Source organism: Pseudomyrmex gracilis, unplaced genomic scaffold (assembly GCF_002006095.1).
Source record: "Pseudomyrmex gracilis isolate BER0280 unplaced genomic scaffold, ASM200609v1 scaffold_17, whole genome shotgun sequence".
NCBI classification, from domain to species: Eukaryota; Metazoa; Arthropoda; class Insecta; order Hymenoptera; family Formicidae; genus Pseudomyrmex; species Pseudomyrmex gracilis.
The window spans coordinates 441536-467011 of NW_018020601.1; the positions used below are offsets into that span (position 1 = coordinate 441536).

Below are 25476 nucleotides of genomic sequence, written 5' to 3' on the forward strand. Positions count from 1 at the left end.
AAATGACTCCCATTTACGATCACTCAGATTTAACTATCTTCTTTATTGCTTACCAATGCTTTCAGTTATTGGTAAAAAAAAAAAGAAAAGAAAACCTTATAGAAACTACCACTATGCCAATTTCGCTCGCAAAACGATAGAAAGATCTCGATATTGTATACCTTTTTGTAGAATTATAAATAAAGTTTAGATAATTATCGAAATAATTGGTTACATATAGTGAACAATAAAGAAATAAACACTGTAACTTTGGTGTTACACTACAAATCTACAAGTTAGAACCGATTCTTTGTTTTTGAATTTGTTTTGCGACTGCAAAATCCACTCTTTGATGTAACTTACCGAATCTCACGAAGAAACAACAGAAATCCTAGGATTATGTAATTAGTATTTAAATGTACACACATATTCGTAAACGTACACATTATACATATCACATATATTTTATAAACTTTTTCACATTTCAAACATGTACTCGTGTGTAAATAATACTTCGTATTTAAATAATCGTCAGATATACACGCGAGTGTTTATGGTGTAACAATACATCGGAATAAGTATCTATTCCTCGTCTTTTGCATAAACAATACAACAAGTCAAAATGTATATGCAAAGTATAAGTAACTTATATAAAAATATTTTGTTAGTACGTATACTTGAAATAATTTTAACTGACGTTATGCGATCAAACGTTGTTGCAACAATGTATTTTATCGATAATTTATGTTAATTTTTATATTTTTTTACACAACTTTAAATATAAAAAAAGTAAAGATGTTGTATCAACACACATGTATGTGTAAACATATGAATGATATATCATATATGTGTTTACTGTCCCTTAATTACAAAACCATCAAAAGTGTTGCAACTCGATTAATAAAAAAGATATTAAAATTTCGAAAATTATAAAAAGCTTAATGTTAACTTTCTTAATACTATAAACACAAAGTGACATAAATAACTTAGGCAAACGTGAACAGACTGCTCGACGAAGCTCGATCGAGACGCTGTAATGTGTTTCGCAAAAAATACAAAATCACACATTTTAATTTTGTGCAAAACAAAGAAGAGGAAGAATGTTTTGATTTAGAAAATATTTTTCTCACATAACTTTAGAAGATATCCTAAACGAGATTCAAATGAAAACTATTCCCGACAAGATTGTAAAATCAAACACAATGCATTATATCTTAAAGTGACTTCGCCTATACGAGAAAACTTCTTTGTGTGCGATATAACTTCGCTAAGTTCAAATTACGACGTCATGAAAGGCGCGCGAGAATGATCGTGTTTGTTCGTGGCAATTCGTACAAAATATATACATGATATATATTCGTACGAAAGATAAATTGAACTCGTCAAAATTACATCCGCAGTTCGAATCTCTGGGATCACAGGTCCCGCCGAGTCTAGCCGTGAATTGAGGGCGCGAATCCTAATGTAGGTCCAGCCGGCAGACCTATCGCGTTCACCCCAAGCGGTGACTGCTGATACGGGGCGTGAATCTGCATTGTACGGAAATCATGGGTTGCGGTATCACCGGTGTCCTCGCGCACAGCGTAGCCCTGTTTGGACTGCGCGAAGCTGGGAGAGATCCAATCGGTGCCGGTCGGAGCACCGTAACCAGTAGGCAAACCCACACCGCGCAGCTGATGAGGATGAGACGCGGAAATCGCGGCGAAGCTGGGAGACGAGCCGGCGGCGGATAACACGTTCGGCCAGGTCTTGGTCAGCTCTTCCAGTTTTCTGTGGTAATCGTCCAGGGACACGGTGTCCCGCAACACGATACCATCTCTGTTACCGGCGATGGTGGCCGACGGTATACCAGCTGGCAATATCACGGCGCCTTGCATACCGGCCGTAGCAGCGGCGTGATTGTACGCGACCGAGGAAACGTCCTTGGCGGTCAGTCCTTCGTTGTCCCTCGCCAAAGTGTTCCTGTCCCTTTCCATAACGCTGTTGAGGGCTTGCTGGTTTCTGAGGCTGAGTTCCCTCTCGATGGAACGAGAGGCGTAGTACTTGTTCGCGCTGTCCTTCAAACTGTCGGGCAGTTCTGCGCCTCTCGCGGTAGTCTCCACGTCGGAAAAGAACGAGTCTATTTGCGGATTCTGAAAAGTATGCGTTGTAGCCGACGTCGCGTAATCCTGACCTACCGACGTGAAACTGGTCGGCGGATAGTTCGGCACGGCAGGTTGATGCGTGTACGCGCCGGCATATCTGGACAAGAAAGAAAGTGGTTGAAGTCTGAGCTGGCGTAGAAAGTAGAGTAAATGTATCAGTAAAATATAGAGTAAACAGGAACCAGTTTATTTTTCCAGCACAAAAAATATCATGTATGTGTGTATTTTTTTTTTTTTTAATCAGCAATTTATTCTTGAAGAGGATTTAATTTCTAATGCAGATATTTGAGAGAAATTACTTCTCTAATATTTATAATATTGTATTAAAAAAAGACACAATTAAAATTATAAATGAAAGAACAGAGAATACGTGAAATAAGGGTATACCTTTCGTGCACAAAGGGTAAACTGCTGCTCTTAATGTTCTCGTACGGAATGTACCCTTTGCCAAAAGAAATGCCATGACCGATGTCTTTGCTATAGGAGCGTATGTGCATGTGATTCACGGGTTCATGACCTTGATCGAAATCATTGCCTCCTTGTGGATATGGCAGCGGCCGGTATGGCTTCCGATTGTAGTAACGATTGGCGTGGCTGTAATATGAAGGACGTTGAAAGTCGTTGCCTCCGTAAGACGATTTTTTGTAATAATTTGGTGGTGGTCGCCATGACGTTTCTTGTCTTATATGTCGTGGCACCACTAGCACCACTTTTCTGAAAAAAAAAAACACATAAAATAAAAACGTTAAATTTCAACATCAAAACATTCATATATTAAATTCGTTTTTTTCTACTATTTATTATTTTTATATTTTTATTTTTCTACACAATGCATATATTAAAAAAAAGTATGTATATAGAAATACTCGTGTGGGCGTTCATTATTTTTGAAATTTACGAGGTTTTTTTTGTAGCACGCATTTAAACTCTAATGTAGAAATAAAATCTTATGTACATTTAGGTGCGTTTGTAAAACTAGGTGGAACCTAATTTTGCAAGCACAATTCTTTGAAGTCACTAAAAGTTGTAAAAAAGGGCTGTACTTTCACACATTTTATGTTCGTATAAAAACTGCACGATCCAGATTCTGCGGTATTCATGTTCCACTTTGAAGATCCTGTCTGCTTTTAAGGGAAAAAAGGTTTCCGTCATAGACGCGGTGAAAGGAAAGTTGTACGTCTACGATTTTATACGAGGCTCTTCGTACCACATTAAATTAATGTCACATTTTATTACTCAACCTGCTCGTGTGTGTTTAACTTTACAAACGTGGATTTTATCGTTAATAAAATCTACACTTTTTATAGTGCTCTAAGTACTGTAGATTATTTTCTTAAAAACAACGCACGCAGAAAATATATTTCCCAAAAATATTTTAAACTACTTAATATTTAAAACATTGATAATGAGCATTTATTATTCCAAATAACCGTTAAAACAACTTTCTTCTTGCGCGTTCTAGTATTAATTTGATAAAATCACTTAGCCTTAATTGAGTTAGAGGTACTCACGCGTGAACAAGAAGAGGCTCGCTTATCGCCAGCAGCAGAACGCAAAGGACCTGCGAACATTAAATGCTGATTAATATTCATGTTAACGGTAACGAGCGTGAACGATGAAGTAAACGAACTGTCTATTGGGTTGACAGACTTTCGCGCGCGATCACGAAAGTTTTTTAGCCGCATGTGAAATTGTTACGCACGCTGAGACACGCAATCCTGATACGCTACAGTTGTCATTAGTGTTTGCTTTATACGGTCGGTTGGTGTAATTATCTGAACCGAGAGTTGTAATTTATGTTGTTATCGACCTCGCCCTTTCTTCTATATGGTTTCATTGATATGTGTGTATAATTAAGACTTTCACACAATGAAAGTTAAATGCCATACTTCGAAATCTTTTGTGTACAAATGTGCGCAAATTACACGTTATTGATTCAAAAAAATATAAAAACAAATAAATAAATTTGTTTTAGAAAGATTATTTTAAAACAAATTAGTACACACGTAAAATATATATCATATGTATACATATTATATCGTTTTCTATATATTTTGCGATAAAAAATGTGATAAATAAAAAAAATGAACACACATGCAACACACACACAAACGCGCGCAAAGAAAAGTAAAATTTACAAATCATTTTTTTTTTTTCACAACAAAATAACATCATGTTTAGATAAGGCAAAGAATATAAATTAAAATTGATGACAAATAAATATTTTTTTTATTTACAATTTTGAAAAATACTTGCATTATTTTTAATAATAGAAAAAACAAAGAGTCAAGATTACAATAGCGAGATAAACGCATTCTTGAATTTAATGCACTGACACGCGATGTATTAATTTTTTCGAACACACTTTATATATTTAGCAAATGAATTATAAAAAATTACTAAACTATTAAAAAATTACTATACAGTAATCAAGTTGACTAATTGATGCTGAAGGAAGCATCACAACTAACGAAATATTGTTTGAATTGCAAAATTTGAAAGATTTGACTTACCGAGCACCGCATATTACCGGGTTCCTTGATTTCTTCGCCGCTTGTCAAGTTTCCGCGATGACACGTTCCCTATCCGCCCTCTCACACCGGCGGTGTACTACAGATAGTGGTGGCACAAGGGCGGTGTTCGCTCGCCACCTGTCGACCTCGTTGAGGAGTCCCTAGTCTGATCCGACGTGTCCAGTCCAGCTCGCCACCGCGAATGATCCAGATGTATTGCGGCTACCCGCGCTACGCCTCTTCTCTTTTATACAAGATAAAAAGAACATAGATACAGCGTTGCACCGCGCCGCCTCCCACCGTGAAAATGACCGTACGATCGCGCGGATGGAAATGGAAAACAGCCGACCACGCCGAGAGAATCCGCGGTCGCCTCACAGCCTCGTCCGATTTTTGTTTAGGGAGAAATCGACGCTTTCTTCATCGAGACGCGGACAAACACGACGTACGTACACGTGAAGGTGGTGGACGTATCCGTCGCCATATCATCGTCCGCGAGATGCCGCAGAATTCCCGATCCCTTCTAGCTCGCGCGCGGAATATCCGCCGGATTCAGTGATAAAGTGACGAGAGCACGACTCAACAGGTGTGTCTCATCGGTTTCTCGAAATGAGAAACAAAACAACTCACGTCGCGTGAGCTACAGACACGAACGCCAAACGGAAGAGATTGTCAAACGAAAGCTTTGGTTGACAGTCGTCTAATCGGAAAGTAGATTGATTCTTCTGATTCGCTGCCCATTCTATCATTCTGCTACCGTTTGAAATCTGTGTGATTTGTAATTTGTTTACTTACCCTTCTGTTTTTCTATTCGTGTCTCACATCTCAATTGTATCTTTTAAACAGCAGTTTCCGCAATGCGAGAACGACAATTACATTGCGTGACACGTAAGCTCTCTTTGCAAATGTCTGCACGCAATTAATTATCAAAGTCTTTTCTGCAATTAATGAGTTTCAAGAGCTGAACGGGGGAATTATGTGCGTGTTGCATATTTTTTATTTACAGCGTGTGGAATATAAAATACTACTTTAAATATAACGAGGAGAAAGATTTTGCAGAGCAAATGAAATCGAAAATCTCTTGTTTTGTCGATAACTGTTACTTCAGACAGCGACGCGAAAAATGATCAATGTGCAACGTCTAGCAACCACACCCAACGTTTGCTTTCCAAAATGCGATTAACAAAAGAGAATGCGCCTATTCGGCCAATACGATCCCAAGGAAAGTGTTCCACATTTCCCATGCTACACCTTTGACGATGAATCGATTAAATTTTTATATTACATTAAAAAATATACATTTTTGTAACGTATATATTTGTGTGTTTAGAACACAACTGTAACACGTATAATATATTTATGTAACAAATTTGTTACATACATGTTACAGCAAAATAAAACATATTCCGAATGCAATATAAATATTTTGCATCGCATTGTAAATGTATCGTGACGAGGAATGCGACAAGATCTGCAAATATTACACAAGAGTTAATATAATGCACTTTTATTGAAATTACTTCGCAATTATAATCGTGATCACGCTTAATTTATTAATTTAATTTGATAGATTCCGAAACTTTCTTTTAATTACGTTAATTGCATTAGCAACATTGTGAATTCGTATCTTCATCAAAAACAAAGAATCTTTCGTGATTTAATTGCAATTTGCGATCGAAACCCGAGATTAATTGGCAATAAACAATGTTGTTCGAACTGTTTGCGAGAACACGTATCTTTTGTTGCAAAAAAAAAAATATGAAACTCGCCGGTACGTGTTTCAATGCCGCTTCAATTTGCAATCTTATCGTCGACATTGTGTGTTGATACGATTAAAAATAAAATTTCACTGACAGAAGTAATCGCGGTTTCATATTGCTGCTGTTACGGTCCACATACACAAACCCTTTCTCTGCGCTTCGAGACGCGAACGACGACGCGTCAATTAACTCATTCACGCAATGTACTTTCTTGGCCGAATTTAAGGTTCGAGTTTCGAACTTATTGAGCGTCTCTTTAAAACCTAAAAAAATGATAAATATTTTAACAAGTAAAAAAAAAAGAAGTAATAAATCGAAAACCACGTTGTTCCTTAATAGTGTGTAAGCTACTTCATCTCTATAAAAGAGGAGATTTTATTTACGTAATAAAATTTCAGAAAGAAAATACGTAGTAATACTGTAAGTTGCGATTATGTCTTTAGTCTTAGAAAAAGGTCTAGTTCAAAAAAGAGATTTTAACAATGGCGCTATAAAATCTTGTGTAATAAACGTCAACGAAAGATAAATTAGCGATTAAAAATGCAGCTTTTCGTGATTCTTCACACATAATAAGTCCGCGAGCCAGTGCATTCCGCGAGTCAAGATACGTGATTATAGAAGACTAATAACCGCGGCGTACTTGCAATTTTTTTAGTTGCTCTTATTGTTAGTCACGCTTTCGACTAAAGCGATTTAGCAATTATCTGAGAACTTGCATTTTTCATTCTTGGGGAAAACGCAATCTTTTAAACACAAAATTAATCTACAATTTGAATATTACAAATTATATGTAAAACAATTTTCTTAAATTAGGTTTTTATTATCTGTATATAAAAATTTATTAATGCAATGTTTAGTTTAAATATTCTACTCTAAACACATCCAAATATTTCAGAATTACTTGGATTTCATATTTTTAATATTATGTATTTAATATTACGTATTTAATATTATGTTTTAAAAAAATTCGCCACACTAATCACAAGTAGCGTTGAAATGTGCACAATTGCGTGCATTTAGCCATGAAATTTAATACGCGGAAATTTCACTGCCGCAAATCTTCCGCCATCGTTTAGTTGAGGCAAATTATAACATCGAACAACAAGTAAATTGGCGTCTGTTATAAGATCGAGTGTAAAATGCGTGTCGAAAAGAAAGAATACATACAAATCGAAACCGTGTACTTTACCATAGATTTTATGTTTTCTTTCTAACGTAATGTTTCTCTAACTACTTTATATTGCAGCTTTATTGGAGAAACGTCTCGAGTATTATTGGTTCCACAAAAATGAAAAATCACATTTACATAAAAATGTCCAATACTTTCACACAACAAGTATATGCAATTGTAACGCAAAAAACAAATGCAAAGTTGAAGCAAGAATAGAATGTAAAAACACTAGTTTAGAAATTGAGTGTATTAATCTCATCAAACACGTACACACACACACGGTCATTGTCTAATAAACCATATATATTATTTAAATAATATTTAATATTTGCAAATTGAAAAAAACTAACTTATTAAAACGATTTTTAATTACATCGTTGGCTCAATACCAAGGAGTAAATTAAATACTTTCGTCATTTTGCCATAAAAAACATTACTATTTCTTTTTTGTTTAATTTTGTGAATTTTGCACTGGAAAGAGAGTTGTGTGTTCTATACTCTAAGTTCTTTTTACTTCCCGGTAACGATTGTGAGGCTTCAATGGAGCGCCGTTGGCGAAGGTCAGTAACCACTCACAAGATCGATCGTTAAATATATTAGCGCACTTTCTCAAGTGATACATTTGTATTATTCAGTAAATATGAGTTATTTTCTATATTCGATCTGTGTGTATTCATCTGTTGATGCAGAAATCAAGACGCGCAAACCATTTTCATTCAGGCGGAAATGGAAGTGACACAAACGAGTATTTACTCTGAAGTAATACGCGATATTTAACACGTGCGTAACAAGATCTAATATATTGTTTAGATTTTGAAAAATAATTAGTCTTACATTTTGTGCGTAATTTTTCAAACTTTCAAAATACATTGAGAGGACTCGTACTTCGCCGTTAAATTTTCTCTCCCTTGGTTTCACTTGGTTTTTTTATTAGTTGTGTTTTGTTTCATAGTTATATTGTTTATTGAAATTTTGTGGTCGCAAACTTAACTGACCGTGATTGAACAGTTGGTGAAATCAGTGATCACCTTTAGAATGGCACCACTTGATATTCGTCTATCTGATATTTTTCCAAAACGACACGCCATTGAGAGATTGAAACGTAACACTCTGTACATTCACTCCGACCCTGAGCCGGATTGGATTCCTTCGGTAGAGAGTTCACTGTCACGGTCTCGCGAGACTTAAGGAAAAGGATAAACTGCATCGCGTGTTACTCGTTTTTGTTTTCGCTCGAGCGCCGACACCGCACCGCATCTCGCGGCACGGCACGGTATACACATATAATAGCGCTTCTGCGCGCAAATATCCTATGTTTTACAAGATCGATTTCCCTTTCACGTTTTGTGCTGAGGCAAGCACAAATTTCGAGAGAGTGAACGGCTCTCGGTCATCGCCTTTGCTAATTTTTCGTTCACCGCGTTATCAGCTCTACACTTGGCGCGTGTTCTCTTCTTCAGGAAGAGGAAACGCGAATTCTTCTCGTTCTCTTCCGCAGCTCGTCAGTGCAATTTTCATATTCAATAGCGTGTTTTCTCGGAAAACCACATTTAGCAAAGAAATCAGATTTTTCTTTTCGTTCTCGTTTTCGAATTCTCGAATACTTTCTTTCTCGCTGTGTAATTTGATTTCGCATTCTGTCTCTTGTCAAAATATGTATTTAAAAAAAATAATGTGACATGTGAGCGAGTTTTCTTTTTGTTGTAAAAAGGTTGATATGATCAGTTTTAAAGCGAATTTACTTTTTCACACAATTCTTATTATAAAGAATTGTGTGAAAAAAAATAAATTAAGAGATCAGAGAAAGTGTGGAAGTAGAAGTGAACAGAGTAACTACTTCCTAATATTCAGCGGAGAAGCCAGCAAGAGCAAATCGCTACATGACTAATTCAAACTTCAATTTTCACCTGCCGTTACTTTGATAGATCTATAATTCATCATTTGTCGTTTTTTTTGTTTTTTTTCATACCATTAAATTGCACTTCCATGATGAAGTTTATATTGCTCATTTAAAAGACATTTGAAATCAATTAAAATTACTTTTGAACTCTGTGCTGTACTTCGCTCGTAACTCTCAAACATTTTTCTCGTGATATTTATTATCATAATAAAAATATAGATTTTATCAAATATTAAATTAAGAGAAAGAAAGTTTAACGTGTGTCTACAATTATAAGAGAGCATATGTTAAAAACTACATTAAAACTTTCTAAAATATATATTTTACATTACATATATTTGACGATGTTATCAATGATTACATCTCTAATTGCCTGATTTGTCGTTAAAAATTTATTACATAAAGATGAAGACCTGTTGCATATCCTTCTATTCAAAAGCAAATTCTTCTTTCGAAAGCGCAAATTTATCATTTGAATCTATATAGATGTGGCACAACGCAAATTTGACGGCTTTTTAATATTTAGTTTTTTTATAATACATTTATAATAAATACTAAAATAAACTCGACACAAAATAATTTCAATAATAAAAAATATAAACTATAAATAATATAATTCTTTTCTTTAAATATTATAAGTTTTTTGTTTCAAAATTTAACATGTATGTGTGTGTTCTCTTTTTATTAACAATTTATTAAGCTGACTTTCCGGAAGATGTCAGAACACGCTACACAATCCTTCCGTTCGCGCGAACGTACGAAAGACTAGTGAAACGAACGAACGAATAGCGCGGCCCGCCCGCTTATTATGATCTTGATCTTGATCTTGGCCGTTCACCTAACGTCTGCCTTTCATTAAGAGGAGGAACGGTCTCTGCCGCGGATCTAATCGACTAAGAGGAAATGCACAAAAGAAGGAAGGGCGGGGGAGGAAGGCGCGCTTCCACCCCTCCCGCTTCTGCGCGATCGGCGACTTTTTTGCCGCGAGAGTCGTATTAGACGACTCCTTTCACAAACGCGGCACTTAGGTGGCAAAAGACTCCCTTTCATTCTTATCACGTACATGTATAAAAGCGGCACGCGTGTTCACGGTACTCGTCAGATCGAAACCCGCCGCCGAAACCGAGAGCGGAAGAAATAATTCGCGTGGTTATTTCCACGCAGTTAGTTGGTGATAGTTTTTAATTTCGTCTTTAGTTTTTTGTTTGCTCTTGCTGTGGAGGAAGCTAACATCTTCCTCGTTGATCCTATCCGGGACAACGCGAAACGATGTCGAGTCTTTTGGTAAGTCGATAGAATATTATGTATTGATAATTTGATAAAAATTATGTGGTGACAGGAGTTGTAGCGATGATTTGATAGCGATAGGAATTTTTCAAATTTTCATTGACAGAGTGTCAATGTAAATTAAAACAATATAGTCAAAGTCGAATATATCATGTTCGTCATATATGATATTTTATTTTAGAATAAATAATTAAATAAAATCAAATAATTTTTGTTAATTTTTATTATTTTAGTTAAATCTTCTCCTGATCGTTTCACTAATTTGCTTAGCAAAGGCCGGAGGTGGACACGGTGGACAGTAAGTGCGCGCATATACTATGAAAAATTTTTTTCAATTATTATGGTTAAACGATTAAAGAAATTATCTATAAACAAATATTTGTGTTGAAAAACCACGCGATTCGATTTTTAAGTCAGTCGCCGTTTCTTTCGTGTCTATTTTTTTAGCAAACATGTAATCATCCACGTGCCGTACAAGATCAAGACCATTCACCACACGCACACGATCACAAAACACATACATCACGGCGGTGGCGATAAATACGAAGTACTCGGATACACCGTAGGTCATCCGATCGATCTCGGAGGTCACGGAGGTGGAGGTCACGACTTCGGAGGTGGTGGCCACGATTTCGGAGGTGGTGGCCACGATTTCGGAGGCGGAGGCGGATACGGAGGTGGCGGCGGCCATGATTTCGGCGGTGGTGGTGGCGGCGGAGGACACGATTTCGGAGGCGGGGACGAAGGCGGATACGGAGGTGGCGGCGGCCACGAAGACTGGGGTCGTTAGAGAGACTTAGTTCTCGAAAAAAACAAAAGTAATCAACACATGAGAATCTTTTGAAGCATTATTATCGGCATTGTTCTGCTCATCAGATTTATTTAGTCTTGCGTATTAATTTTATTATAGAGAAAAAAATTCTGTTTGTTGTCGTACTTACAGGGTTTTTTTAGGATAATTGTTGAAAAATCAAGGGTCGAATGTTTGTAATTATAAATATGAAAGTTCCAAATACGCCATGAAACGTAATGATAACTCAGAAGAGGCGTTATAAGGTTCGAAGTGCACTTACGATGCACTTTTACAAGGCACTTTTACAAGGCACTTTTCTTTGAATTGTCTTCGAGGAAAGAAAAACGGAAAGCCTTCGCGAATACATATGCTTGAAAGAGCTTGAACGCTACCACGCACGACACACTGCTGCACGCATCGGTGCAACGAACTCGATTTCATGTTGTTTCTTGTAATGTCCCTAATAATGCAAACTCGAGCGACTAATTGCGCTGGTCTGTTCCGCGAAGAATCCAATCGAGCATCTGTTATTTTCGACTTTCGAAAAAATTTTTGAGAATATTTTTTTCTACTTTTTTATTTCTAGTCTGAGCAAATTCTGTTAAATCTCTGACACGTTCTCTAAGCACAATGTGTATGTAAATATTGTTATAAAAAACTTGTTGTTTTCTTATATATATATACATATATATAAGACATATGTTGTATGTTGTTTTATGTCTGTTTCTTTTTTATACACTGCAGATGAATAAATTATGTATATTTTTACGGTGCGTATTTTTTAATCAATAAACTATGCGAGCACCCGTTTTTTATACTGCAAAAATAATATCCTACATACTTAGGTTTCAGTTTTTTGGCTGAAATTGTTTAGTGAGTATAATCATTTTCTCTCAACGCTTCCAGGTATACCGGGTTGCATACCAACAGGCGTACTGTAATCATCTACAGATTCGGATTCGACGTTTTTTTTTTACTTAAAAGTATTTATGTTTACAAATCTATATAAAATATTAAAAAAAAATATATAAAAAAAAGAATTACGAAAATTCGTATATTACAAATAAAAATTGTTTAAGGATTAAAAAATGCAAAGAGAGAAAGGAGAGGGATATTCAATTTAAATTATTTATAAATATAAAGAGAATATATATTTGAAAGAAGAAATAATACAAAAACATCAATTCCAATACAGATAATCTTCTTAATCCTTACGTTATAACTTTCTCGTGCGTGAAAATCAAGGAAGCAGAATTTTGCATAATGCGAAGATGCTGGAGGCAACAATAAGCAGACTGGTTGTTACGTGTAATATAGACGCTATAAATGAAATTAATACCTTAGCATACGTGGATTTCATTGCTGCGCCAACATATCCTGTAATCAGTTTTACGAGTTGCTAAAGACTCTATATAATGTTACACATTATCTATCTATTATTATCCATAATAATCATGTCTGATCGCTTTTCAATTACCAAAGTATTAAAGATAATTGAAAGCACATGTAATATTACTTTAACACATTTATGTTACGTTGTTATTTTTTACAATTCTTTCACTTACATAATAATACTTAGTATTAATTTAATATTTATTTAACATGCATTATATCATAATTGTAATATATTTATTTCTGTACTTAACTCTTTGTTCCTCAATATTTATTTTTGATAATTAGTAATTTACAAAATTACAGCAAAGAAGAAGATCGACAACTTTTTCATGAAGACAAAAATAAATAAAAAAATACTCAATAAAAATTACTATTGAGAAACAAAAAGTTAATATTTAATATTGGCACTTCTCTCTCTCTCTCTCTCTCTCTCTCTCTCTCTCTCTTCGCATGTGTATCTAATAATTTTTTATAACCACTTTTTCGAAAACATGCGCTTCTTCGCCTCGTACTTATTATTCTTGTGCTGATAATCCGAATCGTCGACGAAGTAACGACCGGCGTGTGTTTTTTCTCTCGATTCATTTTTTTCATTTTTATAGTCCTCAACGGAGTGACCACCTTCCTCGTGCTTGTTATCGTAGAACTTTGTCACATCGTTCGAGACAGTGTGTCCGATCGCGGACTCACCTCCTTTGTGATAACCCTCTTCGTACATGTGCACGTAGGGTTCCACGTCATTCTCATCCGTTTCTTTGACATTTTCTTGCACCGAGTACTGCGGAGGATACGAATATCCAATCATGTCGCCGTGTTTTCCCTTGAGATAATTGGACTCGTCGTCGTGATGCGGCATGTAAGAATCTCTGTAAAGCGGCGAGACGGAAGGATTGTTGTTCTTATGTGTCATCTCTTTGTTTGCCGCGTCGTCGTTCCTGTAACCCTCGGACAGATCATTGCCCGAATCCTCTTCGTGATTATTGTTGTAATCGTAAGCGCTCCAGGAACTCCAGTCGTGATGCGATTCCTTGTGGTACGTCTTCTTCGGCGCTTCTTCCTTGTGCTTGGGTTTCTTCTTCGGTACCGATAAGTCCGGCTTGTGTACGTGTATGAACACCGTCTTCGTGTGAATCTTGTGATTTATAATCTCTGGCACGTGAATCTTGAAGTGCACGCTGTTAAAGAAGATTAAGATAAGTCGAGAGAAAAAGCAAGAGTTTCGAAAATAAAATTTATTTCTCGTTTTCTGCACGTATTTGCACGTAAATTTTTGTCAACGATCTCAAAACTTTTGACCGACATGTACGAGCTGTTATTGGCGAATATCTTCGCTCTAGAATTTGATTAATGCTGTACACGCGCGTCGGTAGCAAAGCAAAGCGGTAAACGTCGCGAGCGTAATAGAAGTAAGCGCAACAGCGGTGCGCGCGCTGGATTAATTATCCTCGCGCGACTTATTGTAACGCGAAGAAGAGGCGTATATATTATTTTAATTTGAGAAACAACGAGTGAGAACGAGAGTGAGATTGCTCACTATGATTTTCGTTACGAGAAAGCGTAGAAAAACTCCGCGACCACATTTAGTGCCAAACGTCTTTTCACGAAAGCGGCAGCCGCTTCGCGCAGTCAGCCCGCGAAGCAGATGAATTTAAATTTCAACACTCGTGTTCAACATTCCGTGTTGCGTATGCACTTACTGATGATGATGCTTCTCGCTGGCGCTTCCGGTGTTCCACAACATCTCGTTCCACAGAATGAGAAAAAGACCGACAGCGAGTCTCTGAAACACAAAGTCGTTATAACGTAATTACGCATACACGTGCGTGTTTTTCGAATGAATTAATCGACGATTATTTATGCTCGCTCTCGCGATTTCGTTGTTGTTCTCTCGCCGATTTGAATTGCATCTGCAGAAAGTGCAGATGTGCTTATACGACTCTCGCATGACTCTCTCGAACGAATAAACGATCGAATCGCTAAACCATCCGGAGCAACCATGCGGAGAATACGATACGTTTCGTAATCTCGCGCATTTTAATCAAACGCGCATATTTGATATTTTACGTGTTCGAAGCTTTCACTCGTGTTCAAGAATAATGATTATTCAAGGCAGGATAACATCATCGCGTTTTGAGAAATCATCTCTCGTTCCACGCACACGCGAACGCTTTTGTCACTTCGAGATACTTCGTTTTTTTTAATTTTGTTCTTTTTTGTATTTTTAATAATTACCATGTTCTATCAATTGTTATCTCGACAACGAACGCGATTATCGGCGATCAATCGCGGTTTGACATCGCGCTCCCGACGATTTGCCGTTTATATGCCATCTTCGTTTCATCGAAGCGAATCTCGTGGAACGATAAGCTCAGTGATGCGGTTCACGGTCAATGATCACTTTCGCTGTTCTTCCGGTGACGCGCTTCATCTGACGATCAGGTTTAACGTCGGATAACGCTTTAGAAATTACGGAGCCGACAAACCATGAAGATACGGCCAAGTTCACTGTCGCGGAGAAATTACTTTTTTTGATTTTTTTTTATTTATTATTTGTTTTTATTAAGAAGACTCTTCCTTTGACATTTGTTGCTTCAGAGAACTGATGCTGAAAACCCGATGTTGATCGCTCTTTTTCTTCCCGTTTTTAATGGCTATGCAGCGCTCGGAATCCAATAAATCGGTGATCTTTGTTGGCAAATTATCTGTTTACAGATCGTTCTAGCTGATTTCTATAAACGCAGTGTTATAATCCCGTTGTGGTTCGTTTTCAGTCGATAATTTGAGGCTGAGAGAATCAGAGATTCGAAAAAGCTCCGAATGGAAGTAAGAGAGATTCAAACTACTATAACTAATAACTTCGAACGAAAAAACTATTACATGGTCGGTCGCAAATAAATTAGTTTTAAACTGGAAAAACATCAAAACTGTTACATAAAACAAATATACTTAAAGAACCATATGTGTAATTTACTTCAACTATAATTTGTAATCAACTAAAACTTGTGTGTAAAAATTGAAATAGGAAAATTTTTGTAAAATTTATGTCAGATTTGTATTACATATTTTAATTACAACAATATTTATTTTCTTTTTTTTTAATGCCAAAAAAATAAATAATTCGTTTTTTATAATCGATTTTCTCGTGTATTTGCAACATTAAAAAGATACGTCAATTATTTTAAGAATTTGTCTCACACGCATCTATACACATGATGGGGAAAACCAGTAAAATGTAATTTTATTTTCACATATTATTTATTTCTATAAAAATAGTAATATCACATGTTATATTACATAATATGTGTCACCGAATGCATCTAAGTGCTCGTAATAACAATCTAGTGACTGCTTTTTTTTTTAACTTGTTTCTCGTGAATTATTGCTACAATTATTGCTACAATTCTAATCTATAAAAGTACACGCATTATCGTTTTTTATAATTGTCGTAGTGTTCGTCTTCATCCTCGTGTTTTGATTCACGATGATGATGGTGAGGAATTATCTTGTAGATCGTGTGGGTGTGTTTCACATTCTTCACTGAGTAAGGAACGTGTATCACCACCTTCTTCCTAAAAGAATAACATTACAAATTAAAGATTAGATTGTGTAAAATAATTTACAGGATGTTTGAAACTTTTGACATAGCCGAATGTATAAATTAAGTTATTTGACTCACATTAATCAATTAATAACTTAATAAATATTGCAAATTGTGCAAAACACATGACTTTTCTGTTATAACTGACTTAATCTACTTTTTGAATTTTAAAAAGTTCCAGACATCCTAAATAATAATAATAATTTATGTATTTAACTCGTTTGTTGAAAAACTACACTGCTATATGTTTTTACCTAAATACTTACGATTCGACTGATTGATGCAACAACGCAAGAGCTACTACGAACAAGATACTGTACTGCAACAAAAAAATAACACATTAGTCTACATATTCTAGTTGTCATGCAAAATGTGTCACTTTTCTCGAGAAATAAGATAAAACCGAATATAATCCAAGTAGAATTTAAGTTTATTACGCACTAATAAAAAACTGTGATAAAAGTTAATTAAAAAAAAAAACTCCGAATATAAATGTGCAATTACACAGTAAAATTTTAACGCGTGTAACAGCAAAAACATCTCACCAGAAACTTGCTGTTCATCGTGAAAGAGCTTCGTTTAATTTTGCGAGAGCTTTTCTCAAAGCGCTTCGGACAATTGAAGAATATCTTCTGCGCGCAACGGAATAATGCGCACGGAATTTATATAGCGCAAACCAACAACCACCTCTCTCTGGCAAAGCATCGCAAACATCATCACAAAAAGTATTCCGCGAAACTCCGCCCAGAATGCAACGCTATCACTTGTGATTATCACTGTACAATACTGCAAAAAAACACATCTTTCCAAGCTGGTGGAGAAGAAGGGATTTTTTTCTATACGAGAAATCCCTATTTTGTCACGCGGGCGTGGCACACGAAAATATAGTCATTATTACCCACTATATGAATTTAATTTCCAATTCTCTATCTCTCTTTTCGGATTAACTGATAAAATTTCGAAAAAAAATTATGTTTAACAACTTGTGTGGAGAAAAACCGACAGTAGACAAATAATTGTCAGAGTATTTTTCAGCATCTAAGTAAATAAGAGCGCGTTCTAGTGCAAACGTACACTTTCAATACAAGATTAATTAATTAATTGAGATAATGTTTTTTGTTTTTCTTCAGACTTGTGTAAATGCAAAAAAGAAAAAAAAAGACCGTGAACTTTCGCGAATCGAATTCGGTGGAAAAACATATCAAGAAAATGCGCAATTTTCTTTTCGAAGACGCATCCACGCAAATCATTCCGTGTAATCGGAATGCAGCACATATACGGCAATTAAAAGCGAAATTGGTTTAGTGCTGGAAAGCACAACAAAACATACCGGCTATTTATACACGCGTTGTATGTAGGTACACGCATTTTTTTTTTCTTGTAATTAGCCATATGCGATACGCGCGCATTTTCCAAGCGTCAATTCTTGGCCGAGGAAATAAAAGAAACAGATCGCCGGCGCGGCGTGACCGCCTCTCGACAAGAGAATCGTGATCGTATAATCACTGGCTACGTTAATTTCACGGCCACGGTTATTCTACGGCGCCTACGGGTGGAAAACCAACGTCCGACGATCATGGCGCGAGGAACCGTGGGTTGGAAAGTGCATCGTCTTTATTTCTCATGTTTCTTTCATCTTGTCGCTTTTTTGTCTTTTTTTTTCTTTTCCATCGCGATACGCTCGACGCGTCTCGATGGAAATAAAAAAAAAAACAAAAACAAAAAAACTTATGCCTTACTTTTGTCTTTTGGTCGTGCAAGCTTTTACGCGAATCAGTCTGATCTCTAGATGATATCAAATAATCAATTTCTTTTAATAATCGACTTACTTTTTGCATTTTTGTCAAAAAAACTTCTAACAACAAACTCTCAATTATTAGAAGCTAGACGACTCGCATCTCTCGGAATTTAAAAAAAATGTTTATCTTTTATTTTTACTTTCCCGCGTTAATAATAAATGCTCATATATTAAAACGTTAAATTATATCATAAAGTGCATCTAAAACATACATCAAAACTTTCTAATACCTACCGCACGTGATGTACAGAGCAAATTCTTTGTAATTAGAGTTTAACAATAATAATAATATATTGTTCATGTGTATTACTTTCCCATTCGTCACGCAAATCGCAACTTACCTACTAATGAAAGTGCAAAATTACAATTAACTAACTGTGAAACGTTTTATTTACACACTTACCGTAAATTGCAAAACTTAGATAAGAGATAAAAGTGCATTCCATAGTATAGAAATCTTGAATATTTTTTTTTTTATTTCTATGTGTATACAAATGATACAGTAATTATAATGTACAACATACACATATATCTCAAGAACCGATAAAGTTTCGAACAAATGACGTTAACATTGTGTTAGGTAGATCACACATAACAAAACAGAGTCACGTATAACATAAACAATAACTTAAACAATATGCATATATGCACGTATATTTATATATTATTTAAGTGATGACTCACGTAACTATGGCTATGCTTTTTGTTTTACGTATATATATATATAAATTCGACTATATTTTTATGCACAAATTTTATTCTCAATAAAGATGTCGAGATATCTCGATGCGTAGATAACAAAGTGATAATTCTCCTTTTCCATCTGACTTCAAGCAAAATGCATAGATTTTCTTTTTTTTTTGAAATATTCATAAATACAAGGAACAAGACTAATCTTGAGGTATTCTTCGCGTATTAATAAACAATATGACATAAATAACTCACTTTGACTTAACGTCCATTTAGACGTTCAATAACGTGAAGAAAAGACGTCTGTAACTCCATGTTGAACATTTCAATGGAGTACAGAATGTTGTTTCTCCGTGTGAGATATACGTGATCGCAACAACAACGCAATAACAGCTTTTTTTATTTTGTTAACTCATTTACCTTCATCATTATCAGATCGATGATGAAACACGTAAGTTCAACATTGTTTATTTTCTTTAATTCGCTTTTTTTGTATAAATTATCCAATAGTCAAATATTATTAATTATCATCAATTCTTTCAAAAAAACACTTTTTGTAATTCCTCGCAAAATAACAGATATAGAATATCTTTTATCAATATTTTATATGTAAAACAGTATTTTTTTAATATTTGAACGTTGCTTTGTATAAAATCTGTAAGTGTATGCCAGCACAACTTTCGCGAGCGCAACTATTTGATATTCGATTGTTCGACGCAGATAGATTATTTTACTTTCAAGTGGCTATTCTGATGTAAACAAAATATATTTCTACATACACACACACGCGCAACAACACACGCACGCAAGCACGCACGCAACTATTTGATTCTTTATAGCGTAAAACATGCTCACAAATCATTCGAATATTAGTTATATATAAAACAATAAGACTATAATAATGCCGAGTTTTAAAACAAAAAATCGCCTGATCAATCAATAAAATATCAAGTGGTGCTCGGCTTTCTAGAATGCGCGCCTCGGAATTTCGAGAACTTCATCGAACTTCTCTTAGTCGTCGTGCTGCTCGTCGTCGGATTTTGCGTCGTGCTGGTTGCCAGCGACTTTTTCGACGCGCTGTTCGTCTCCGTTCTCTTCATTATAAACATCGGTTTCTTCATTATCATAGGCCTCTTAGGCAGTTCCAGTTTTCTCGAGATGTTATTCGATACTGGCCGCTTCGTCGTGCTGTTCACCGAGGGCTGTTTCGTCGATTTGTCTTCTATTTTGATCACGAACTTGTTCGTCATTTCGATCAACTTCTTCGTCGCGCCTGCAGTGCTCAGCTCAGGACTCCTGGTTGTTTGAATTAACGGCTGAGATTTTTCTATCATACTATTCGCCAGGTTACTCGTGTCTATCAACAGCGGGGGCCTAGTCGTCGTGCTCACATTTTTCGTCTCAGGTCTCCTGGTTGTCTGAACTAACGGCAGAGGTTTTTCTATTATTTTACTCGCCAGGAGACTCGTGTCTATCAACAGCGGTGGCAGCTTAGTCGTCGCGCTTATATTGTTCACCTCAGGTCTCCTGGTTGTTTGAATCAACGGCAGAGATTTTTCTATCATTTTATTCGCTACGGGACTCGTGTCTATCAACAACGGCGTTAGCTTAGTCGTCGTGCCTACACCGTTCACCTCAGGTCTCTTGGTTGTTTGACCCAACGGCAGAGATTTTTCTATTATTTTATTCGCTACGGGACTCGTGTCTAACAACAGCGATGATAGTTTAGTCGTCGTGCTGCTCGTCGTCGAACTCGTCGTGGGGCTCCTCGAGGTGATGTCTGATGTCGAGGCTTCAGTCGTATTGAAACTCGCTGTTGAATTCGAAGCGATCGCAGAAATCGATTTGGCGGTCGGCTCTGCTTGCGTCTTCTCAGCGATCTGTATCGTCTTCTTCAAATGAACGGTCTGATACGTCGTCTCCGTCGGAGCAGGATCCTTTGTGGATTTTGTTTCTTCGCATCCGTCTTTTTTGTCCGTCGCGCACCACGAGCTTCGTAATGTTGATCCGCGGCGTTTGCCGTTTTCACGCTTATCGATAGTTCCCTTTTCCGGCGAGCTCGTCGAAGGATTTCGCGAGATCTTCCTCGAACGATCGGATGATGATGATGGTGGTTGTTTCGTGGTGGTCTTGAACGCGAGACCGGTCTTGAACGCCTCTTGCCAACCCGCGTTCTCGTGCACGAACACCACCGGCTGCCACTTCTCGTAACTCTTCTCCGACGAGTTCTCAGAAAGATTCTTCTGCAATTCCGATTCGCTCTTCTGTTGCCTCGATTTACCCCAAATAATTTTCTCGGAGGGCGACCCAGCGCCGTGCGCGTTATTATTGAGACCGTGCGAATTGTAACGCGACGGCTGATGGATCGCAGCGGGATCGAACGATCGATTAACGTGGTTCTCGAAGAGTTTCGGATAACCGGGGAAGTAAGGTGGATCGATTATGTGGAGCGCGTCGCCGGAATTCGAACCAGATTGAGCGCCTTGCTTTTGCTTCTCGTAAGGAGTCGTTATGTGGGAAGCTGAAGTGGTCGGGATTCCGTTCGGTTTCTCGCGGAAGGTCGCGTAAGTGCTGGGCAACGGTGGACTGCTAGCCGGTGGTCTGTCGTAAGAGGTCGAATAGGAACTGGGCGCGCTATATAGATCGTTGTGGTTGTCGTAAGAAGCCGTATGAGAACTGAACCCGTTCTGATGCTGATAAGAAGTCGAATAGGGGTTAAACTCGTTCTGCGTTTGGTAATTGATCGCGTTGTAGGTGGTCGGAGTGGAATGAACGTTACTCTGCTGGTTGTAGGACGTCGCGTAGGAACTCGGCGCGCTGTAATGCTGGTCGTACGAACTGGCATAGAAGTCCGGAGCCGAGTTCGCGTCTTCGTACTGCTCGTACGAGCTCGAGTACGAGCTGGGACCGGTTAGAACGTCGCTCGGCACTTTGTACGTATCGGCGTTGGGATCGGGATGAGTCATCGACGTTAGAGGATATAACGGTGCGATCTGCCGAAGAGGCAGACGATGCGTAGTCAACTGCTGCTCCTGCGCCTCGTTGATCGCCGTTGCATTGACTTCGCCTAATATCGCACTCACCTGCTTCAACGCTTCTTCCTCCGTTTCGAAGTGATAGTACGAATTACCGGATACGCCAGGTAATTGGTTGTTCTGAGAGCTCTTCAAAGTCTCGTCTTTATTCGGCAAAGAATCTCCTGCTACTTTACTATCTTGAAGATCCTTCGAAGGATTTTTCAATGGAAGTTTGGTAATTTGCTTGATCGATTGCGAGCCTCGAATTTTACCGTGAGCCAAACTAGCGTTGAGTCGCGGCGGACGAATCGAATGATGATGGCGATTGGAGGAACCAAACACCGCGTCGGACGAACCGTAATGATGATGCCCGCCCAATAGCACGGTAGCGGGATCGATGACAGGAGGACTTGAAAAGACAGGATGTTTGGCTTCGGCGTCGATCACAGGAACCGGCACCTGCGTGACGAAGCGCACCATCACGTGGCTCGCGTCGACCGGCTCGACCAAACGCAGATAGATCTTGCGTCCGGATCCTGGCACTTGGACGGGCCCGACGAGCGGACCCAGCTCGTCCTTATGCGGATCCAGCAATTGGTGTAGTATGTCGATAATCGATCCGAAGACATTGTTGCTCTTCTTGCTGACGCGAAAAACGGGCTCGATGTGAATGGATTTGTGATCGTGATCGTGATCGTGATGCACGTCGAGAATCGAATTGGAAATCAACTCGTCGGTCAGTTCATTTATTACGGATGTTCCGACAACCGAGCGAGTTTTCAGACGTACCGGACGTTTCGTGTGACCGCGGTTGTAAGACTGTTGCTGCAAAGGTTCGAACTTGATCTTGGAAAGATTCTTTTTTGGCTTTTGAGAAGTCTCGACGCGCACATGCGGCGGAAGCTTTCGTAAGATTGCGTCAGGATAGCTCTCGACCGTAGGATTCGACTCTTTTCTTGACGTGCCATCTTTAAGGACAAGTTCTTCCCATGACTTCACCTTTTTTATCCTGAAGAAGTTAATTATGGAAGTCGGATATATAAAAAATGAGACAAAAAAAAATCAAAACAAAAAATAAAATATTGCTATTAATAAAAAAATTCAATCTTGCAGTTTTATAAATAAGTCTGTTAAATAAGTTTGTTTAAACAATAAACCGTGAATATTAAAAATTATAGGTGCAACAAAAAGTAATTTTTTTATTTAAAGATCGTTGTATTATTCTTTAGAGAGAACATAAGTGTTAAAGTTTTTAAAAATATTTTCTAGCTCTTTTACTCTGGCTCTCACCTATTTAAATGTTTGATCTCCTCAGTGGATACAGTTGACGATAGATATACGCAGACCTACGTGTGAGTATAAAAAGAACATGCATATAAAAATATAGAAAGCATATATTTCTTAAACCAATGAGTGAATATAAGGCCTTACGAGCCGTTCATATATTTCTTATTTACATATACAATATCTGACACATGTATAATACGCAGATTTTTTTATTATAATAAACAGATTATTTTTTTATAATAAATTCGGTATCTATTTGTTCACTTGGAAAATTTTTTTGAAAAATTTTGAACTGACCGAATTAGTGTGTTTCACGATTAATTTACGATTAGTTTACATCTAAAAAAATCAAGAAATGTTATTAAAAAGTTTTAACCAATTTTTTGTCGCGCGCAAATCTTTATCGCTAATTTTGTCATTTCGTGAAAATTAGAAAATAGATATAAAGAGAATAAATTAAAGAAATTTTAGAGAATTTGTTTCAGTCGAGATAGAAGCCTTATGTTGGCGGACCTTTATTAAAATAAATCGAACGAAGGATACACATCGAGAGATCGAATTATTATCTCGACAAATTTGCGCGCGCGCGATTAGACACATTATAAATTGCATTTCGATATTCACTTTTTTTCACTGCGAAAACAATTATCCTCTTCGGCAAGTAAATCACTCACCATAAAAAAACACGTGATCTTCATATCGTTGCTCGCACGGAATTCCGTTCACCTCACTGTTGTACTGCGAAAACGACTGCCGCGCGTGGGTATTAAGCCACCTCTTTTAAAGCTTCCCCCGTAGCCCATTAGAACGGCGTCGACCAAAGTGGACATGATAACGCACTCGTGATGGCGTGTGTGTATAATCTTCTACGTATACATATACGTCTTATTAGAAGCGCAGTATCGAGATATTGAGAGAGCTGCTTTTTTATGTTTCCTTATATCATCGCAACATCACATTTATTTTATTTTATAAACAGGAGCCATTTATAAACTCACAGATCTACTAACTAATAAACGTGACAAATATGCCATATATGTAAGATAAATGGTTTATAGATAAAGAGTGCAAAGAGTGTTAAAGTAAAGAGTGCATCTAAGCTTGGAAAACGATTACATGTGTTTTGTAACACTGTTATCACTAAAATATTTATGAGAAATAATAAAAAATAGAAAGAAATAATAAATATAAATATAACTAAATTGATGATAAATTACAAATTTTTCTATTCTTTTTTTCTAACGTATATAACAAGGAGAAAAATTAATTCATATCGTAAGGAACAAAACAATTTAGTTGTACGTATCCTATTTCCGGTCTACAAACTTTAGCATTTAATAATTCGCGGTTACCAAGAAGATGCTTACAACAGTTACGAAGAAAATGTTGCTCGAAAAGATAGACTTGTTAAACTTAATGATTGCATAGATGAAAACACATAGATACACATAATAGTGTGATATACGTTTCTTAACAATCAGCACGTATAACGATGTAACATACACGTAGCTCTGACTTTTTTTTTTTGATCGCGTTTGAAAACATTAAGTGTGCAAATAAAATAATAGAATTGTCTATTTATTATTATTTTTTTTTATTATATTAATTCTAATATTCCAGCTTTAGTTGAACACCAAAGGCCATTGGCTTTAATGAAAGTGTAACCACCCGCACGCCGTTTTAATTGCGTGTTTATGAGTTTCCCATCCGCAGCGCGAAGGATTAGGTTTCTATCACATGGAAAGTTGTTTGTTGAGAGTTGCAAAACAAATTGTATCGAATTGCTACGTTCGGGTGTATCGATCCCCGTCCCGTTTCACATCCATTATCATCCAGATCGGATGGAAATCTATCAATTAATTAGAATAGAGCGAGAGAAGCAGTTCTGATAAGAAAGCGACGAGCTCTCAAATAATTATATATGGATCTACCACAAGAGAGAATCTATTCAACGGAAAAGGCGTGGTTGCAATACAGGTTGCGAGACACGTTTGAAAAATGCGCGGATTAATGGAAGAGATCCCGCATAGTCGGTTATTATAATGACGCCCGGTTTGGCGGTTAATCAACGCTTCTGCAAGATCGAGCATTAAATATAATCAAACTATCAAAACCGGCGCATAAATAATCTCGTTTTTTCGTAT

The 25476-nt window shown here is 37.0% G+C and overlaps 3 protein-coding genes and 1 long non-coding RNA gene across 5 annotated transcripts; 1 reads left to right on the forward strand and 3 right to left on the reverse strand.

The window, feature by feature from the left end:
- Positions 1 to 1239: 1239 nt before the first annotated feature.
- Positions 1240 to 4879, reverse strand: LOC109864178. The gene is made up of 4 exons (XM_020445145.1): positions 4637 to 4879; positions 3635 to 3684; positions 2511 to 2837; positions 1240 to 2220 (listed from the first exon to the last, which is right to left on the reverse strand). The coding sequence occupies exons 1-4, from the start codon at positions 4646 to 4648 to the stop codon at positions 1413 to 1415; spliced, it is 1197 nt and encodes a 398-aa protein (XP_020300734.1). The 5' UTR covers positions 4649 to 4879; the 3' UTR covers positions 1240 to 1412.
- Positions 4880 to 10585: 5706 nt separating this feature from the next.
- Positions 10586 to 12506, forward strand: LOC109864152 (abscisic acid and environmental stress-inducible protein-like). 2 transcript variants are annotated; one of them, XM_020445095.1, is made up of 4 exons: positions 10586 to 10751; positions 10988 to 11052; positions 11202 to 11572; positions 12454 to 12506. In XM_020445095.1, exons 1-3 carry the CDS (start codon positions 10737 to 10739, stop codon positions 11542 to 11544), a joined length of 423 nt encoding a protein of 140 aa, XP_020300684.1. In that variant the 5' UTR covers positions 10586 to 10736; the 3' UTR covers positions 11545 to 11572; positions 12454 to 12506. The 2 variants fall into 2 exon arrangements, with proteins under 2 accessions (XP_020300684.1, XP_020300683.1); XM_020445094.1 differs by lacking the exon at positions 12454 to 12506 and having other exon boundaries at positions 11202 to 12166.
- An 868-nt stretch (positions 12507 to 13374) lies between these two features.
- Positions 13375 to 15224, reverse strand: LOC109864158. The gene is made up of 3 exons (XM_020445111.1): positions 15175 to 15224; positions 14640 to 14722; positions 13375 to 14117 (listed from the first exon to the last, which is right to left on the reverse strand). Exons 1-3 carry the CDS (start codon positions 15175 to 15177, stop codon positions 13412 to 13414), a joined length of 792 nt encoding a protein of 263 aa, XP_020300700.1. The 5' UTR covers positions 15178 to 15224; the 3' UTR covers positions 13375 to 13411.
- A 1028-nt stretch (positions 15225 to 16252) lies between these two features.
- Positions 16253 to 17172, reverse strand: LOC109864174. Its single transcript, XR_002251408.1, has 3 exons — positions 17086 to 17172; positions 16807 to 16859; positions 16253 to 16511 (listed from the first exon to the last, which is right to left on the reverse strand). It is a non-coding gene; the product is annotated as an uncharacterized LOC109864174 (long non-coding RNA).
- Between the last annotated feature and the right edge of the window lie 8304 nt (positions 17173 to 25476).